At 38.7% G+C, this 18,394-nt stretch overlaps 1 protein-coding gene and 1 long non-coding RNA gene across 7 annotated transcripts in view; one reads left to right on the top strand and one right to left on the bottom strand.

Annotated features, from left to right (window-relative positions):
• cobl (cordon-bleu WH2 repeat protein) overlaps positions 1-18,394 on the bottom strand; it is a 125,784-nt gene that overhangs the window by 84,774 nt on the left and 22,616 nt on the right. For 5 of the 6 annotated variants that reach the window (XM_048152329.1, XM_048152326.1, XM_048152324.1 and 2 more), the window contains exon 3: positions 1,231-1,425. In XM_048152329.1, the coding sequence (XP_048008286.1) occupies positions 1,231-1,425 (195 nt within the window). Of the gene's footprint in view, positions 1-1,230; positions 1,426-6,227; positions 6,362-18,394 lie in introns of those variants that run through there. The other variant, XM_048152325.1, reaches the window with a different exon arrangement.
• Positions 6,490-7,233, top strand: LOC125243056. Its single transcript, XR_007178966.1, has 2 exons — positions 6,490-6,628; positions 6,714-7,233. It is a non-coding gene; the product is annotated as an uncharacterized LOC125243056 (long non-coding RNA).

Genomic DNA, 18,394 nt, shown 5'->3' with positions numbered 1-18,394 from the left:
ATTATAAGTGAACCCCAGGAAACATTATAAAACAATAAACCAACACAGTTCATGACCCCTTTAAGACCTCTTAATATGATAATTAAGATTTTTCTAGGACCATATAAGATATTTAAAGGGGACCTATTAAGCCTCTTTTTATAAGATGTAATATAAGTCCCCAGAATATGTCTGTGAAGTTTCAACTTAAAATAGCCCACAGATCATCTATAATAGCATGTCCAATTTGCCCCTATTTGGGTGTCAGCAAAAACATGCCATTTTCATGTGTGTACCTTTAAATGCAAATAAGCTGCTGCTCCCCGTCCCCATTCCAGAAGAGGCTGGAGCCTTTACGGCTCATGCTTTGGATACTCCGACAACAACAAAACTGGAGAATCTCACACAACCAAAATGAATTTATGTAGTTGTTGTGGAGTTAACTTTATTCAACTTATTGATTAGCATGTTGAACTGACCATCGTTTGTGAAGCAGTCCGCCATAAAATGATTTGCACAAATATACAAGACTTCACCTAATTTCTTCAGCACATTTCCTTCATAAATGAAATTTATCCACTGTGTCTTCAGTGGCACAGATGTTGGGAGTCTTTGGAAAATCTTATGTTCATTGGTACATCTAAAAACAGAACATTTGTATTTTTTTGTAGCACAGACATTATATCAATAGGTACTGTAGTTAGGGTACAAACATGGCGGACTATGTGCAGCTCACTCAGGGCAGACATGCTAATAGGGTAGAACGTCACCTGTCATGGGCGGGGTATTAGAATATACAGCTCCCACTCAATACAGCTTTATAAAAAAAGGAGTGGGTGGATTTTTCCATTATAGGTTGGTTGTCATCAGTGTTTAAACACCACATAAAAGTTTGCATAATAGGTCCCCTTAAAGACTTTATCTTTCAATGCCAGAGCTTTGTTTCACCAAGTAATTAAATATGGGAGAGCATGGATAATTAAACACTTTGATTTATGTCCATTTATTCAAAAAGTTTTTCTTTCAAAGCAGCAAATGGACATCTTTGGTTCAAGATGTGTTACGTTCCTTTCCATCAGCTGCACTCTGTCTAGCTGTTTTTGAAGGTCACTGTGTACAATTTCACTGTGTACACTTCCTGTCCCAACTCTATTCAGTCAACTGCACCAACATTAAGCTACCAACCAATACTAAAAAAAAAATGTTTTGATGAAATGTTTAGACTAAGGTCAGTAGAATGAGCATATTCACCTGCCATCCACATTGACAGTGGTCTGGTACCCTGAAGGCAAACTGATATGGAGATCTACAGAGGGTCGAAGCATGTTTTCCTTGCTGTCTCCCCCTGAAGATCCTCCTCCATCAGGAACGGCATTACGGAAGATCTTTCGGGGGGCAGGCTGGGGAGGGCGAGGTGGAGGGGGGGCCTTGGCCTTCATTTTCCTCCTGTCGAATAAATTCAGAAGAGCAATAAGTAAGCATTCGTTTTGATGATTAAGTGTTGCAAATATCAAGTTAAGTATTGCAATGAAGGTTAATTCTAAGCTCAGACACTCCTAAATAACCAGTACCACAACAATGGCCCAAACTGTATTGTATTTTGAGGAGGAAAAAGTTCTATTGAAGTGAAAAAAAGAAAATAGCAACAGTGACTATTAGGAGTGTAAAAGTACATGCATTTGTCCCATCACGGTTCGGTGCATGCAGGCAGACAACGAATACAGTCAATCACATGCGATTCACACTCCAATCCACAAGGGGGTGTGCGGTAATGCAATGCTGTTTGCTATCCGCCACAACAGGAAAAAGCAAAGAATAAGACTAACAGATGATCTATGCTTAGTTTACGTGTAATCTCTCAACCAGTGTTTCAACCATGGAAAGACATCAATAAAACAGCATGTCCACAGCATGTTAGTTCACTAGAAAAATTATTAGTATGAAGTTTAATGAGAAATGTTATGGAAATACATATGCTGGAAAACATAAAAGCATGAAGATGTTTTGCTTAGTAATTATAAAATGATCCATAAGTGCAAGTAGTGAAGTGATGGAAGAAGCCCTGCTATGTGTCAGTACAACAACACCAGCGGGTTCTTTTGGAAGAAGCAGAGTGTTGTGCAGTGCTCCTGCCAAGTTGCAATATTTGACACCTTGGGAGTGAGAATGTGTTGTATCATAACACTAGTTCTGGTATTAATTTGACTGCATGTTTTGTTAAGCAGCATATCAATTACTCAAACAAGAAACAATCACTTATTAGCCTAAATACTGCTAAGGCAGACAATATATCCATAAGTCAACAGACAATTCTATAACTCTGTACTTGAAACCATTAGAAATGCATTTATAATATTATAATAAAAATCTATATTTATAATAATGCCCAATAATATATTAGTTAATCCAGTACATAGTTAAAGAGTTAGTTCACCCAAAAATTACTATTCTATCATCATATACTCGCCTGATTCTCGACCTGATTCTGTTTATGCTTGTGGAATGTTTATATGTGAATAAAATCCTAAATTCAATCTGTTCATCATATAAAGCAAATCAGTATCTTCAGAAAATTCGGACTAAACTGCTCAGTTTATATGGATTAGATTTATGATCTCTTTATGAACTTTTTGGGCCTTTTTACACTTGGTTACTTCATGCATTTTTACTGATTGGATAGCTATCTGATTTATTAAAAATAGTTCCATTTACACGTGGCCACATAAATGTGTCTCCACAAAATGAATATACAGGTCCTTCTCAAAAAATTAGCATATTGTGATAAAAGTTCATTATTTTCCATAATGTAATGATAAAAATTTAACTTTCATATATTTTAGATTCATTGCACACCAACTGAAATATTTCAGGTCTTTTATTGTTTTAATACTGATGATTTTGGCATACAGCTCATGAAAACCCAAAATTCCTATCTCAAAAATTAGCATATTTCATCCGACCAATAAAAGAAAAGTGTTTTTAATACAAAAAAAGTCAACCTTCAAATAATTATGTTCAGTTATGCACTCAATACTTGGTCGGGAATCCTTTTGCAGAAATGACTGCTTCAATGCGGCGTGGCATGGAGGCAATCAGCCTGTGTCACTGCTGAGGTGTTATGGAGGCCCAGGATGCTTCGATAGCGGCCTTAAGCTCATCCAGAGTGTTGGGTCTTGCGTCTCTCAACTTTCTCTTCACAATATCCCACAGATTCTCTATGGGGTTCAGGTCAGGAGAGTTGGCAGGCCAATTGAGCACAGTAATACCATGGTCAGTAAACCATTTACCAGTGGTTTTGGCACTGTGAGCAGGTGCCAGGTCGTGCTGAAAAACGAAATCTTCATCTCCATAAAGCTTTTCAGCAGATGGAAGCATGAAGTGCTCCAAAATCTCCTGATAGCTAGCTGCATTGACCCTGCCCTTGATAAAACAGTGGACCAACACCAGCAGCTGACATGGCACCCCAGACCATCACTGACTGTGGGTACTTGACACTGGACTTCAGGCATTTTGGCATTTCCTTCTCCCCAGTCTTCCTCCAGACTCTGGCACCTTGATTTCCGAATGACATGCAAAACTGAGCAACAGTCCAGTGCTGCTTCTCTGTAGTCCAGGTCAGGCGCTTCTGCCGCTGTTTCTGGTTCAAAAGTAGCTTGACCTGGGGAATGCGGCACCTGTAGCCCATTTCCTGCACACGCCTGTGCACGGTGGCTCTGGATGTTTCTACTCCAGACTCAGTCCACTGCTTCCGCAGGTCACCCAAGGTCTGGAATCGGTCCTTTTCCACAATCTTCCTCAGGGTCCGGTCACCTCTTCTCGTTGTGCAGCGTTTTTTGCCACACTTTTTCCTTCCCACAGACTTCCCACTGAGGTGCCTTGATACAGCACTCTGGGAACAGCCTATTCGTTCAGAAATTTCTTTCTGTGTCTTACCCTCTCGCTTGAGGGTGTCAATGATGGCCTTCTGGACAGCAGTCAGGTCGGCAGTCTTACCCATGATTGCGGTTTTGAGTAATGAACCAGGCTGGGAGTTTTTAAAAGCCTCAGGAATCTTTTGCAGGTGTTTAGAGTTAATTAGTTGATTCAGATGATTAGGTTAATAGCTCGTTTAGAGAACCTTTTCATGATATGCTAATTTTTTGAGATAGGAATTTTGGGTTTTCATGAGCTGTATGCCAAAATCATCAGTATTAAAACAATAAAAGACCTGAAATATTTCAGTTGGTGTGCAATGAATCTAAAATATATGAAAGTTTAATTTTAATCATTACATTATGGAAAATAATGAACTTTTATCACAATATGCTAATTTTTTGAGAAGGACCTGTAAATCGGATTTAATCTCACCACTTTTAATGAAGATGATTGTGTGTGCATGTCATATAGCCTGTAACACACTGTCATACATTTATTTTTTAACATTTTGGATGGAATAAAATTTACATATGTGGTTTCAACAACCAGATGCATTTACACCTGTCCAGTTTCATCTGGAATGTGTCTTAGACCACCTCCTGAAGTGATTTAAGTGATCAGATTTAAATCTTTCTCTAAAGCATTTCGGAGGGCATTTACACTTCACATTTTCACGATCGGATAGCCCTTTGGTCCTTTGAAGCAACAAAGTGGTAGTTGCATGGACTGTCAATAGAGGGACAGCAATCTATCAGATTCCATTTAAAATCATTTAATTTTGAAGATGAACGAACGTCTTATGATTTTGGAATAACATAAGGGTGAGTAATTGATGACATTTTTTTTTATTTTTTTTTTTTTTTTTGGGGGGGGTGAACTAACCATTTTAATGTATCATATATTAGTTAATATATCTTTTTGTCTATTTGTCTATTATGTGTATTGCTTTATGTACAGTTTTCAGCCACTCTGTTATCCAGTAATTGACAATGGCCATTAAAAAAAAATCTACAGTATAACGATTGACAACCAGTTTAGAAAAAAAAAATAGATATATTTCTAAGCATATGATCATCTAAGCACTGGATCAATGTTTCAAATGGTTGGGCAGTAAAAGACTACTCAAGAACATGCCCAGTTTATCTATAAGATCATGAAGTACTATAGCATCATCTTGATGTAATAAACAAGGAAATGTACATTTAAGGAAATGTAATCAGTGTTTTGATTATGGTTACAATGCTTAAGTCAATGTGATAATATGTTATGTCATATTGCAATAATAAAACATACTAGGCCTATCTTTTTCAAACCTGATACAAGATAGCTTTGATTTATTAGACTGAACTCCTCCTTTCCATAACAGCACAACATAAAAAACTATCTGCTGATATTACATAATGAAGAAGAGGACAAGACAGGCAATATATATATTTTTTCTTCATATATATATATATATATGTATATATATATGATCTAATAGGAATACCTTCAGATAATCCTCAACCATGTACATAGAAATTTATAAATGTGTACTGACTAGTATGTTCTAACAGTTCACCGATTTGACAAAATTGTACATTTCTAATTTAATAACATAAATATTTGTTACATAAATTCCATAGCCACTCAAAAGCTACTCAGTAATGAATAAGTCATTAAACAAGACATTTAAGGGTTTAAAAAAATATATAAAATGAATGTAAACATTTAAATCATAATATTCCTCTCTAACTCCTCTCTAAATCTGAAGTAAACATATGAGAATAGGTTTTTCTCCAAATTACAAAACTTTTGGACTAAAAACCCAGATAGGTGTTGTTTAGTAAATGGCTCTGATGAGAAGTGTACAGACATTTTTGTTTTTCCCTCAGTAGATGCGTAAGAAGCTCATATTTCCTATTAAAGGCATGGATTTTTAATTTAAAAAAAAAAATATATATATTGTCATAGTAAGATATTTAAACAGACGTCAAAAAAGACTTTGATCTTTCTAATGATTTACACAGTTTGTCAAGATTAAATTAAGACTATTATACAAATAAAAATAAAGATTACTTTTACTTATGAAGTAAATAAAATAAATAAATAAATAGAAATGGGTCGCCGCTGCTCTACCACGTTAACAGGTTAACCATTAACACACTTTGAAGAAAAAAATATAATTCATGTTTCACTCTTACTTTATAAACTAAGCCCCAAACATCATACCACAAAACCTCTCACTTTTCACATCAACACCCGAATATAATGAAAACTGATAAGCACTCTTTTCGTTCAAGCAAATTCTCTTTCCACAGTGCAAATATTAGCAGTAGATAAAACTGTCCTACTATGTCAAAGCAGCCGTGAGAGTCTTGTCTGTAGTCCAAATCCAGGAAGCACACATGAGGCAAGCTACTGGAACATGGAGCTTCTATGGTCCTGGAAGACACTTCTAGGCAGCTGAGAGTGAGCATGTGAGAATGCCAAAAAGCTTGGACCTCGACTCCTCGAGTACATCCAGTTAATGATTTATAAAGACTTGTGCCAAAATGCCTGCTATCAACACGCTGTTGTGTCATTCACTGATTATGCAACGAAGACTGCTCTCTGCCCCGGAATGACCAACTACTCGAAAATAGACCAAATGAATGTTAAAACACAATGATTTCAATGAGACAACACAGGAAATGTCTGAAACTTCAAGAGATTTTATAACTCTGCTTCAAGGCTGAATATATGGATTATAAAGGTATTCATAAATAATTATATTATAATGTATAATTACTTAACAGAACATACAAATGTTTATGGTATAAGACTTCATTATAATGCAGGACTCGACATCAGGAAGACTGCCCGGTGGGCCGGGGCCAGCATGAAAGACATTCGGGACAGCTGACAGACCTGTGATGTCCTGATTAGGGCAGTGCTGCATCGTCACAAAAGTTTGTCTTTTCTATTGTGTTTTTAAGGTAATTTAAACATTCATGTGCAGAAGATGGGAAAGAGAACTTTATTCAGTACTTTTTTGGAAGGGCTTAATGTTGAGCCCTGATAATGCATTAAAGGGGTAGTTCACCCAGAAGTGCGCATTCAAACGCGATTTCAATTCCACGATTTTCAATTTTTGAAAGTGGCTCCCTGATGCATGCAAATGTCTCCCAATATGAAAGCTATCTTAGGCTGGGCTGTGTAGTGAAGGGAGATAATCAAAATTCCCTTGCCTCTTCACTATATATATATATATATATATATATATATATATCCTTTTTTGAATGATTGACATGAGTGATTATAATAAGAGTGATAATCAATAATCAATATGTAACCTCTTTTATTATATTTCATATACAATCATAGAATGATTATGTGGCTGTTGAAATATTATTTTCAGAAGTTCTGCTGATATCAATGTCTTTGTCTGTCCATTTGGAGACACTCTCACCATATGTCCAGCCATAGATCCATGTTTCTCTAACACCCTGGACAGCTAGGTCACAAAGGTCACCCTAGTAGCTGGACTACGTGACTCTTTCTCATTTCACAGTGTTATCCTGTCTCTATTTACTTCTCTAAAGAATAAAGATGGATATTATACGTAATTCTCCACAGAACTAGAACATGTTATCTTATGTTTTGAGAAATTTTCCTGTTTACAGTTGGAGCCTGGGCTGACTTCAACCTTGGAGAAGCTGTGAAGCTGTGTATCTGTGTATGTGTGCTAATAATCTGTGCAGGTCCGGACAATTGGCAGTTCAAGCTGGAGACAGAGAGACGCCACCTCATGACCCTAAAGGGACATCCAGTCCCTAAATCCAGGGGTCCCTCGTCAGATTCCTGACGCCTGAAGATACGCTTCTTACCATCTTACCATGTGTGGAAAACTTCTAATTTTGTCTATCTTCTCTTAACCAATCAGAATCCTTTTTACCTTGGTAATGACGTAGTTAGTAGACTCTGTTAGAGTATAATTGGTGTGGAAATATGTATGTATGCAGAGCAGCCTATGAACTCCTTGTGAGGCCTGAAGCTGACTTCTGCTGATGAAACTGCAAACTATTCTTCAGTAAAATTTCTTCAATTGATTGCATCTCTGACTCCTGGTCTTTCATTCGACATATCTGGTCAAGGGTCCTCAAACTGTTTATCCCCAACAGTAGTTGTAACCATCTCTCAGCTCTGTATCATGCTTGAAGAAATATTTGGTCTCTATTTGCACATTGAATATTGAGAGTAGGGCAGCACAATTATGATTACAGATGCCACAAATTCATAATCGTACAAAGGCACGATTACAAAAAAAAAAATCCACTTACATTATTCTGCGTGCTTAGGAGGTGTGTTTAGAGCATGTTACGCTGTGAGAAGCTAATCACGTCTAATTCAGAGTATAAAAGGTCTAACCCAGAACAAAAGGAACTACCAGTGATGTAAGGGTACACTGCATAATCAAGCACCCACTATTTTTAAAAAATACACAGCCTATATATTTACTCCAAGAACTAACTCTACAAACAGTAAAGAAAACAGTGATAGATGGACCTCGTGACCTTACGCTAAGAAGAAAATCCAGCGTGACTTTGAGCAGACCAAGCAAAACATTAGTATGTATTTCTGCTCATCTAGCAACATTGGGCATCAACCACATGGCAAAAGCTAATACTGTTTCATATACTGTCTACTTTCTTTGTATAACAGTTCTATCTAATAACAGGACTGTTAAACAAATGAACTAATAAGAACTAAACGTAAACTAATGAAGATGGAGAATGGGAGCACTGTGTGCTCAGGCTCTGGCTGAGCTGTTCTCAGCACCATCAAAATAAATGTCCGCCGCATCATCAAAATAAAGGTCACAACAACAAGCACAGTTTACATCACTTCAGACTTCCTACTGGCAGTGCAAATGCAACCCAGAAAATGGCCCTAGGGGAACATTAGTTCTTGGGGAACCACCTTGGTGGCAAGTTCCTACAACTAAGTTCCTAGAACAACCCGGTGCGAAAGCCCCTATTATTTTACCACGCATATGTTTACTTTATTTTTTTCTTATTTAAAGAAGAAACTAAACCAATGTATATTTTACATTTGAGGCTTAATGCTACAGAAAAGCAATAAAAAAAAAAAATAAACAATAAAAGTGTTTTTAGCTTGTTTTTTTATTTTTATATAAAAATATGGCATGCAGTTGCTTCAAACAATGGTATAAACTATTCAAAACATCATTCAATGTAAATTGTGATAATCTTAATAAATAATAATCGCAATTACAATTTCAATTCAAGGAAATAATCAAGTTATGATTTTTGTCATAATCGCACAACCCTAATTGAGAGTACTTTGATTATGGTTAAATAATTCACAGCATTCTTTTACAGTTGTGTTGAAAATTTGCTCAACAACATGAAGGTGAGTAAATGATGACAGATTTTTCATTTTTGGGTAAACTATCTCTTTAAGGCATTATAATGAAGCATTATACCATGCACATTTGTATATTATATTTATTACAAAATTATAATACATTATAATATAATTATTTATGAAAATGCAACATACATGAGTAAGGTAAAGTGTTATCAATAGTTCTTCAAATTATAAGTCATGCTCAGTAGTTATGCTCAAGAAAGGCAGACTTGTAGCAAACCTTGGCACCTTGTGGGATAGTGCTCTTATGTGCGTATGTGTGTGTTATGTGTGTGAAGTGTGGAAGAACACACCTCCGGTGCTGACAGGAACAGGAGGTTTTGAAAGTGTGGTTTTGTACGGAGCTCAGTGGCTGCTCAGATCGCACACCTTGTCCAACAAAGAGCTCTTTAGGCATGAGCCAGCTTCCCTGGGAGAGCAGGAAACTCTCAGCTTCTCAGCTGGCAGCTCCAAACACAGAGCCTTCACTGCGACTGGGTTACTAATTGATTGACTTTCTCCTTTAGAGATGACTTAGCTTTCACTACTGCACTGACTGGTACATTTTCACTCTAGAACTTGCTCCTCCAACTACTTCTTCAGTATATAATATTTATGGTGTGCACAATATGCAAATTTCCTGTATGCATTAGTGTCACGATACTGAAATTTCTAACTTTGATACAATACCTTGAAAAATATCGATATTCAAAGACATTTTCGATACCATGGGGAAAACTGCCATATATATATATAATATATATATTTTAATATATATATACTTTTAATATTATCTCGTATTTTCTCGTATTACAAATAACACTGCATAGTCTTCATTGTAAAACTTAAATACAGATTAATGCTTACAATTAAAGTTACAAAAGTTATTCAGTCAAGAGCAATGAGTGATTTACTTTCTCTTTTGTTCTTTGATTAACATGACACACAGCAGCAGGTATATTATGCTGTCACTTTAAGAGCTTATGCACTGATGCAATATACTGTTATACTAGGGATGTGCGAGACTAGCCGACTAGTCGATTAAACAATACTGCTGCTGCGGGTCAACTTGGAAATACTATTTTTATATTTATATTTTCTTAATATTTTATATTTTATATATTATTTAAATGAAATCTTGAAAATCTTGAAATTAATATTATTTTGAAAAGTGTATATCTGTAGCAGAAAAAAAGAAGACGTGCATAAACTACGATAGAAACACATTTAGCGAATAAATCCCTCGATCCACAACAGAAAACCCATGTGACTTTGCCTCAACAGTGGATGTAATTGGATAACTGGACTAACCAGTGGACCAATAACACTGCACCACATCTCATCAGCGAGGCAGAGAGTGAGCCCATGCCGGAACCAGCTGCCTGGGTCTTCCCCAAGCAGAAGCAAGTTGGCCAGTCCATCTCAGCCTGATAGATCTGTGGTCCGTGGATCCAGTTCCCTCCCGAGTCCCCACCCTTGAGTCTTCACCTTCCGCATGGTCCTGTCTGGCCATCTGGATGCTCCATTGAAATGCTCTGAACGCTGCATTGAAACGCTGACAACTAGTTTATGCATTCCTCGGTGCACGCAATCTTCACAGCTACTGTTTGTATGTGTGTTTGTGCCACAATGCAGCTGCACGAGCACGGTAGCTCGATATAATAATACACATCCGATTGTCTAATCACTTGAATGTCCAAACTGGCAAACCGTAAAATGCATAACGTTACAACTGACAAAGTTTAGTGAAGACGCTCACCGCTTGTGCTCCGTCAGTGTTGACTCGTCGTTCACCTCTGTGTTGATTCCATGCCGCAGACTGGACGAGGCGGAGTCACGTGGCTACACTCTCTAGGAGTGTTTTTGTAAAGTGAGGGACATACTCTATATTGTTAGATCACACATTGTTAACAATCAGGATACTATCGTAGATGATATATATATATTGCACATTCCTACTTTAAATTAAGGATCCTTTACAATTTCCACTTACACTGCTATGAAAATGACAGTAAGAGGGCACAGACTAAGTGAACCTGTGATAGCTACTGAGATTACACAACAAAGTTTACAACATATTCAGAAATCACAGGTGGATTGTTCTGCAGTTGAGATCATGCCTAATCAGCTGTGCATGTTAAAGGAATAGCCCTTCACAAACCTGCCTATTTCAACACACTGTTGGATCAACAGCCCGATTAACGGATCAGTTAGAATGAATGACTACATGACCCAAATCAGGACCCAAACAAACTCCCACCTAACCACCCATGCTGTCCATTAGACTCCATGGTCCAGTTAACACAATCATCTGCAGGGAAAACAATACATTGCTTTCACTAGCAAATTAAACTAATAAAATTTTGTTAACATAAACATAAAGCTGATTGGTTTATGTATACAATTGTATATAATACATTTTAAAATTGCATTGCTGTAATGGCCCATTTCAAATGTTTATGTGCTTTTTTTTCCTTTCTCCTTTCGCTGAAGTGGACCGGTGATGAAATATTGTTCTTGTAAATACTTTACAGCATTTCAGTAATAAAAGTGTACATATTTAAAATGCAAATTACACTGAAGCAACAGTTATCATACAGTGTTCTGCAGTGGTCAAAAAGGGTTTAAACGGTGAATTTTGAAATTATCTCCTTCTGTAAACATTTGTCAAAAAACAGTAGGTAATTCGGCCATTCGATTTTTACGAGGTTGGTGGGAGAAAAACACTGAAATTCTGGATTCGGAAGGCAATAAAATCACCAGCTAGCCCCTGTAAATGTTGAAAATACCCTGTAAATATGTTGCTCATTTTAGCAAAACGGAAATACTGCATGAAAAACAAAAACATCCGTTTTTTGTTTTTTTTATGCATTGGGGTAACTTTTAAATTTTTTTAAACAGCACATGCAATCTATCAAAGCACGTGACATCCACCCACCTTAAATTCTATGCTTATGATCTTATTTGAAGCTTTTCATTTAAACGCATCCAAGCATTGAACGACCTGGGTTGTGAAATTATTTTGCTGTTGCTCGCTCTGTGACATTCCCATTTTTCAAATGGGTTAACCCCACCCCCACCCCCACCCCCTCCTCCTCAAAGATTTCATTGTTTAGCCGTTTCAGCCCTAAACAAAACATAATAGTGCTTTCAGTGATGTCTTACACAGTGGCTGGCTAAATAAATCATTCAATATCAACTGTTACTCAAGATACTCAAGAGAGAATGCCATTTCTGTCCACTAATGCTGACAACATATGAAAACAGGAAAACCTCAAAACACTATTTATAGACTTCAAGTATCTAGGAAAATGGGTAAAACACAGGCTGTTCTTGTCTACAGTTGTTATGTCATGTAGACTATAGGCTGCTGAGGGTTCAGGACTGCATATACCAGATATAACTATTATATGTTTGCGGGTATGGCTTGATAATAAAACTAAGTTAATAACCACAGTTGTAGTTCATCACATTAACTATGGACATGTTCCACTAATGTTTGGCAAACAGAAAAGGAAGTGAAAATACTTTTTGTCTTCATTTAAACACTTGTTTCATCATTTCAAACCTTCCTTCTTGCTTGGAAAATATGTTATCTTTCATTAAATAAATGCCACTACCAACTAAATCTACCATCAGTCTAATCAGTGGATAATGTAGTTTCTGTTTTCAAATAATCCCAGTGAATTTTGAGTACTTACTGAGTAATTATTGTGTAAAATGTTCATTTACTCATAAGAGTAAACTGTGCATGTAGAATAAAAAGTACTGAGTACACAGTACAGAGTACTCTAGGGTACTGTGAATTATATTACTCAGCAAAAGATATCTGGCAAAATGTCTATGGATTAATTAGTGTTAAATAAATGGATGTATGTGTAAATGGGACATGAGATCTGACCTGAGCACATGCTCTAGTGAACTGAACAGCACAGCAAACAATAGCACCTTTATTAGGCCACATTAATCCTGCTGTTTGTTGGGCTTTTCTGTTTTAGCACAGAGTGAACAATGGGATTCAACCTGAAGGATCCAGAGTGTTTGCTGTTCTCTTTCAGGTTAGGCCATTGTGAGTGTGGATCTATTTAAGTCATTATTTCCAGAGATCAATGACTAAACATGTTTACTATTGCCTTTTAAAGGGTAAGCAAAAGCAATGACATTTATTTAGCTTGAATAATGCTGATACTTAACAAAGTTCCTTAAATATACCCATATTTGTTGCCCTTTTAAAATACACCAAGTCATTTCTATCAACAAAAGGTCTAGAAATGACTGAACAATTTTGTTAGATTTAAATCTCTCACAGTCATAGTCCATGTCGCATTGCCTACCCCTTGAGTTTTGGTGTGCATTGCTCCATTGAGGAAATGAGTTCCCTCACCCTCAGCAGATCAGCAGGGTGTAACAACAGGCACATGCCTCTGGGGAGCCATGGTGTTCACATAGCAACCTATTTTTATACCCAAGAGAGAGAGAGAGAGAGAGAGAGAGAGAGAGAGAGAGAGAGAGCCTATACCCAAGCAGCTGCAAATTTATGATTATAGCTTCATGCAAAGTGTGAATGACCCAGATGCCTGGTGAATCTGGAGGGACATTCAACTCTTTACCAGCGTTTGTTTGCCGTTGCTAAGCACAAAGCCTGCTGGCACTGCATCTGCCCTTGATCTCTGGTTACAGTGCCATTTCACTAGCAGAAAGCCCCACCCTTTTATTGCTGAGGTTAAAACTTCTCAGTCTTTTGAGGAGCTATAAACAGCTCAAAGAAATGCTACCGTACTGACGACACTAACACTTGTAAAAGCTGTCCTGTTGTGATCTGTTGTGACTGTATACCCCACCACATAAACATTAAAGTAGGCATGAATGGAATCACCCTATCTATTGTTATTGATCTTATTAAGAACAATTCATCCATGTATAGGCCATGTATAGATTCCATGTTCAGTGGAATAACTAATGGAATATTGTTAAATTCTCTGATAATCGGGTGACCAGATCACGTTTCACAAAACAGAATACAAAGCTGAAAAGCTTAAACTTATGGACTCGCGTACCTCTCTCATTTGGCGTGAACCAAAATGTTTCCATGGCTGCAATGTCACATTTAATTGCTAACCTAATATTTCTTTTGTAAACAAAGATTTGTGCTTCACTCGTGCCATATTCACGTAAATATTGGCACAGCCCTATAAGTGGGTGCTGAATATACCCAGATATTCAATACTCCCGGTGCTAAAAAAAAATGCTGGTATCCTCACATTTTCAAAATATCAGTACCGACTTGGTACCGAAGTACCGGTACTTTTGACAATACTAGCCTCGACATTACCCAACAAGCCATGCAGAACAACTTCTGCCTTGGTGGGTAAAGGTTATGTGGCAGCAGGTCAGGCCGGTGCATGTCTGCATATAATGTGGTACAGGTGTACCAGGTGGACCTGCTTCGAGACATTGATGAAGACGAGGGGGTGGGCCCGGACGCAGTTAAAGAGTTGTGCCGGGCCACAGATTTGTCTCTCCGGGCCATCAAGGAGACGACCACAGCCATTGGTCGTTCAGCCCTTGTGGCTACAAAGAGGCATCTCTGGCTAAATTTATCTGAGTTAAAGGAGAGAGACAAATCTTTTTCTGGATGCTCCGCTATCACCTTCTGGCCTCTTTAGCGACACCTTTAACACTTTCGTTGAGAGGTTTCAGGAGGCCAGAAAGCAAGCAGCAGAGTTCCAGATGGCGGTTCAACATTGAGATGTCATCCTCACCCATATGAAGGAATTGGGGTGAAGGCTGAATGCAGGGAAAAGTGTGCTTTCTCCAGCACAGAGGACCACTTTTCTAGGCATGGTGTGGGATTCAACGACAATGCAGGCTTGCATCATTTTGATCCTCGCAGCAACAAACAAGCTAAAGCTAGGCCAGTCACTTGCTGTCAAACAGTATCAGAGGCGGTTGGGTCTGATGGCATCAGTGTCCAATGTGATATCTTTTGGCCAGCTGTACATGAAACCCTTGCATTGTTGGCTCAAGACCAAGAGGTTTTCCCTTAGTGGTAACCCGTTCCGCATGATCAAGGTTACGTGCAGGTGTCTTTGTACCTTGATAATGCGGAAGGAACCTTGGTTCTTGTCCTAGGGTCCTGTGCCAGGTGCTCCCTGTCGTCGCATAACGCTTACGAAGGATGCATCTCTCATGGGCTGGTAAGTGAGTGGTCATGAGTGGACACTCAGCACAGGGTCTGTGGGGGGGGCCATCATCTTTCGTGGCATATAAATTGCCTGGAGATGATGGCTGTCTTTCTAGCATTGAAACACTTACTCCAAAACCTACAGGGCCATCATGTTCATGTACAATGACCACACATCAGTGGTCTCCTACATACATCATCAGGAGGGTCACGCCCACTTTACACACTGGCGTACCAGATTCTCCTGTAGGCTCAGGGAAAACTGCTCTCCCTGAGAGCCATCTACATCCCTGAACCAAAACCAGGGGGCAGACATTCTGTCGAGGCAGGGGCTGAGGCCAGGGGGATGGAGGCTCCACCCCAAGGTGGTGGAGCAGATATGGAGAGTTCGGCCAGGTGGAGGTGGACTTATTTGCTTCTCAGGAAATGACACATTGTCCGCTATGGTTTTCTCACACATACAACTCCTCTCAAGCTGGATGCCATGGTGCAGACATTTCCCCCAATTGCTCTGCTCCAGGGAGTTCTGTCAGGAAGAGGCCTGTCTGTTGCTAGTAGCCCCTTTCTGGCCAGCCCGAGTGTGGTTCTCGGACCTCATGTCCCTCCTCAACGGCTCCCCATGAGAAATTCTCCATGACACCCAGGCAGGGGGCTTAATCCTTCCCCACGCAGAGTTGCGGATGCTGTGGGTTTGCCTCTGAGGGGGCCCAAAACAGACTCGGGTCTCTCAACTGAGGTTGTTGAGACCATACTTCACTCAAGAGCTACCTCCAAAAGGAAACTGTATGCCCTGAAGTGGAGAGTGTTCACTTCATGGTGCGAGGATCGTTAGCTGGACTCAGTTAACTGCCCTGTTGGTACAGTGCTAGAGGTCCTGCAGGAACGGTTCTCCACAAGGTTATCCCCCTCTACCTTAAAGGTTTATGTGGTGGCCATAGCTGCTTATCACGTACCTTTAAGACCCAGGTATACTTAATTTTCCAGTCCATCTCACGCACAATTGAGCATGCAAGGCTTTCAAAGTTTACTTATTTTAATGCGAGCACAGAAAGATGTGGGTTTATCTAGTGGGCTTTGTTTTCAAGGACTCAAGTCACTCGCACATGCGCTGTTGTACGTGCACCCTCCTAAAGACGAAAATTAGGTCATGCAGACGATGTGCGGACACAGGCGGCTGAAGTATACTTTGGGCTTTAGGGGGTGAGTCTTTGGGGAGGAAAAAGTTGGTGACAAGTTTCCTCTGTGGTGATTTGAGGCTGAGGGGTAACACTTTACTTGAAGGGGTGTGCATAAGACTGACATGACACCTTCATAATCTTGACATGACACGTGTCATGAATATGAAGGAGGTTTTATGCATGCTTATGACAACGGTCATTAAATGTCATTCGCTCAATTATGTCATTTTTAATGCAAAGATGACATTGTTTGAGATGTCTTTGTTACGCCAACTTGACATAAACCAACACATCATAACCTGTCAGTGTCTTTGTCATGACAACTTGACATTAGCAAAACATCATAACCTGTCATAAACATGACATAGCAGATTAATTATCAAACTTAAAAAACTACTTAGCTTTATGGGTTAACATTACATTACATTATTTTGGTAACATTTCAGTATAGGGAACACATATATAAACGATTAACTATGACTTTTCCCTCAATAAACTCGTAATTTACTGCTTATTATAGTTAATTGTTAGGTTTAGGTATTGGGTAGGATTAAGAATGTAGAATAAGATCATGCAGAATAAGGCATTAATATGTGCTTTATAAGTACTAATAAATAGCCAATATTTTAGCCATATGAATACTAATAGTAATAAGCAACTAGTTAAAAGACCCTAAAATAAAGTGTTACCATTATTTTATAACAGTGTCATCTTTTTTACGAAATTTGAAATTGTCTATTATCTGACCTTCTGTTGGAGGAAACTTAAAAAAAAAAAAAAAAAATGAGTATGTCAGAGTATTGTCACTTAATGACATTTTAATGACAAGTTCAATTTGTACCACTGTACTTGAGCTCAAGATACATATTTATGACACTATTATAATGGCCTCATGACAGCCAATGTCAAAACCAACCACATGACAGTTTAATGCAATGTTAACCCATAAAGCTAAATGATGTCAAGTTGTCATGACAAAGACACTGACAGGTTATGATGTATTGGTTTATGTCAAGTTGTCATAACTCGGACATCTCAAACAATGTCATCTTTGCATTAAAAATGACATAATTGAGTGAATGACACTTAATGACAGTTGTCATAAACATTCATAAAACCTCCTTCATATTCATGACATGTGTCATGTCATGATTATGAAGGTGTCATGTCAGTCTTATGCACACCCCTTCAAGTAAAGTGTTACCCAATTGAAACTGTTCCAGTTTTTGACTCTAAAGACTGTGTTTCTCTTAAGGCCAGAACACACCAAGCTGACGCCGACGAACTAGTGGCAACGAAAGCAGACTGTGGGGTTAGCTCACGTCGGCAGCGTCTGTGTCCAAAGTTGGCCTGACACACCAAACCAACGCTAAACAGCCGACTGCCAAGTAGCATGTCCGTTATGCGCCTGCGCAAGATGAAATGCCTTTATGTACCAGCAGGTGGCAGTATCTGAACAGCCAATCAGAATGATCAGATGGCCCGATGGACCGACGAGCTCCGACGCCGATTCGAATCGGCCGGAAAAAAAAGCCAACGAGGACCAACTTCAGCCGACGGTGCGGAACACACTGAGAAAACTTAGTCGGCCGACAAACAAAAACTGCCCGACGGCCGACCATCGGCTTGGTGTGTTCCTGCCTTTTTAGAGAGTAGGAAACCTCCAGGCCCTGTTGGTTGCCCCATTGTGCCCCGTTTGCACCAGGAATGGTGAAAGCATTCTTACATCTGAGACCGGGTTATGTGC

Source organism: Megalobrama amblycephala, linkage group LG13 (genome assembly GCF_018812025.1).
Source record: "Megalobrama amblycephala isolate DHTTF-2021 linkage group LG13, ASM1881202v1, whole genome shotgun sequence".
Classification (NCBI taxonomy): Eukaryota; Metazoa; Chordata; class Actinopteri; order Cypriniformes; family Xenocyprididae; genus Megalobrama; species Megalobrama amblycephala.
Note: the sequence above shows the minus strand (reverse complement) of the source record. Positions and strands in the feature narration are given on the sequence as shown.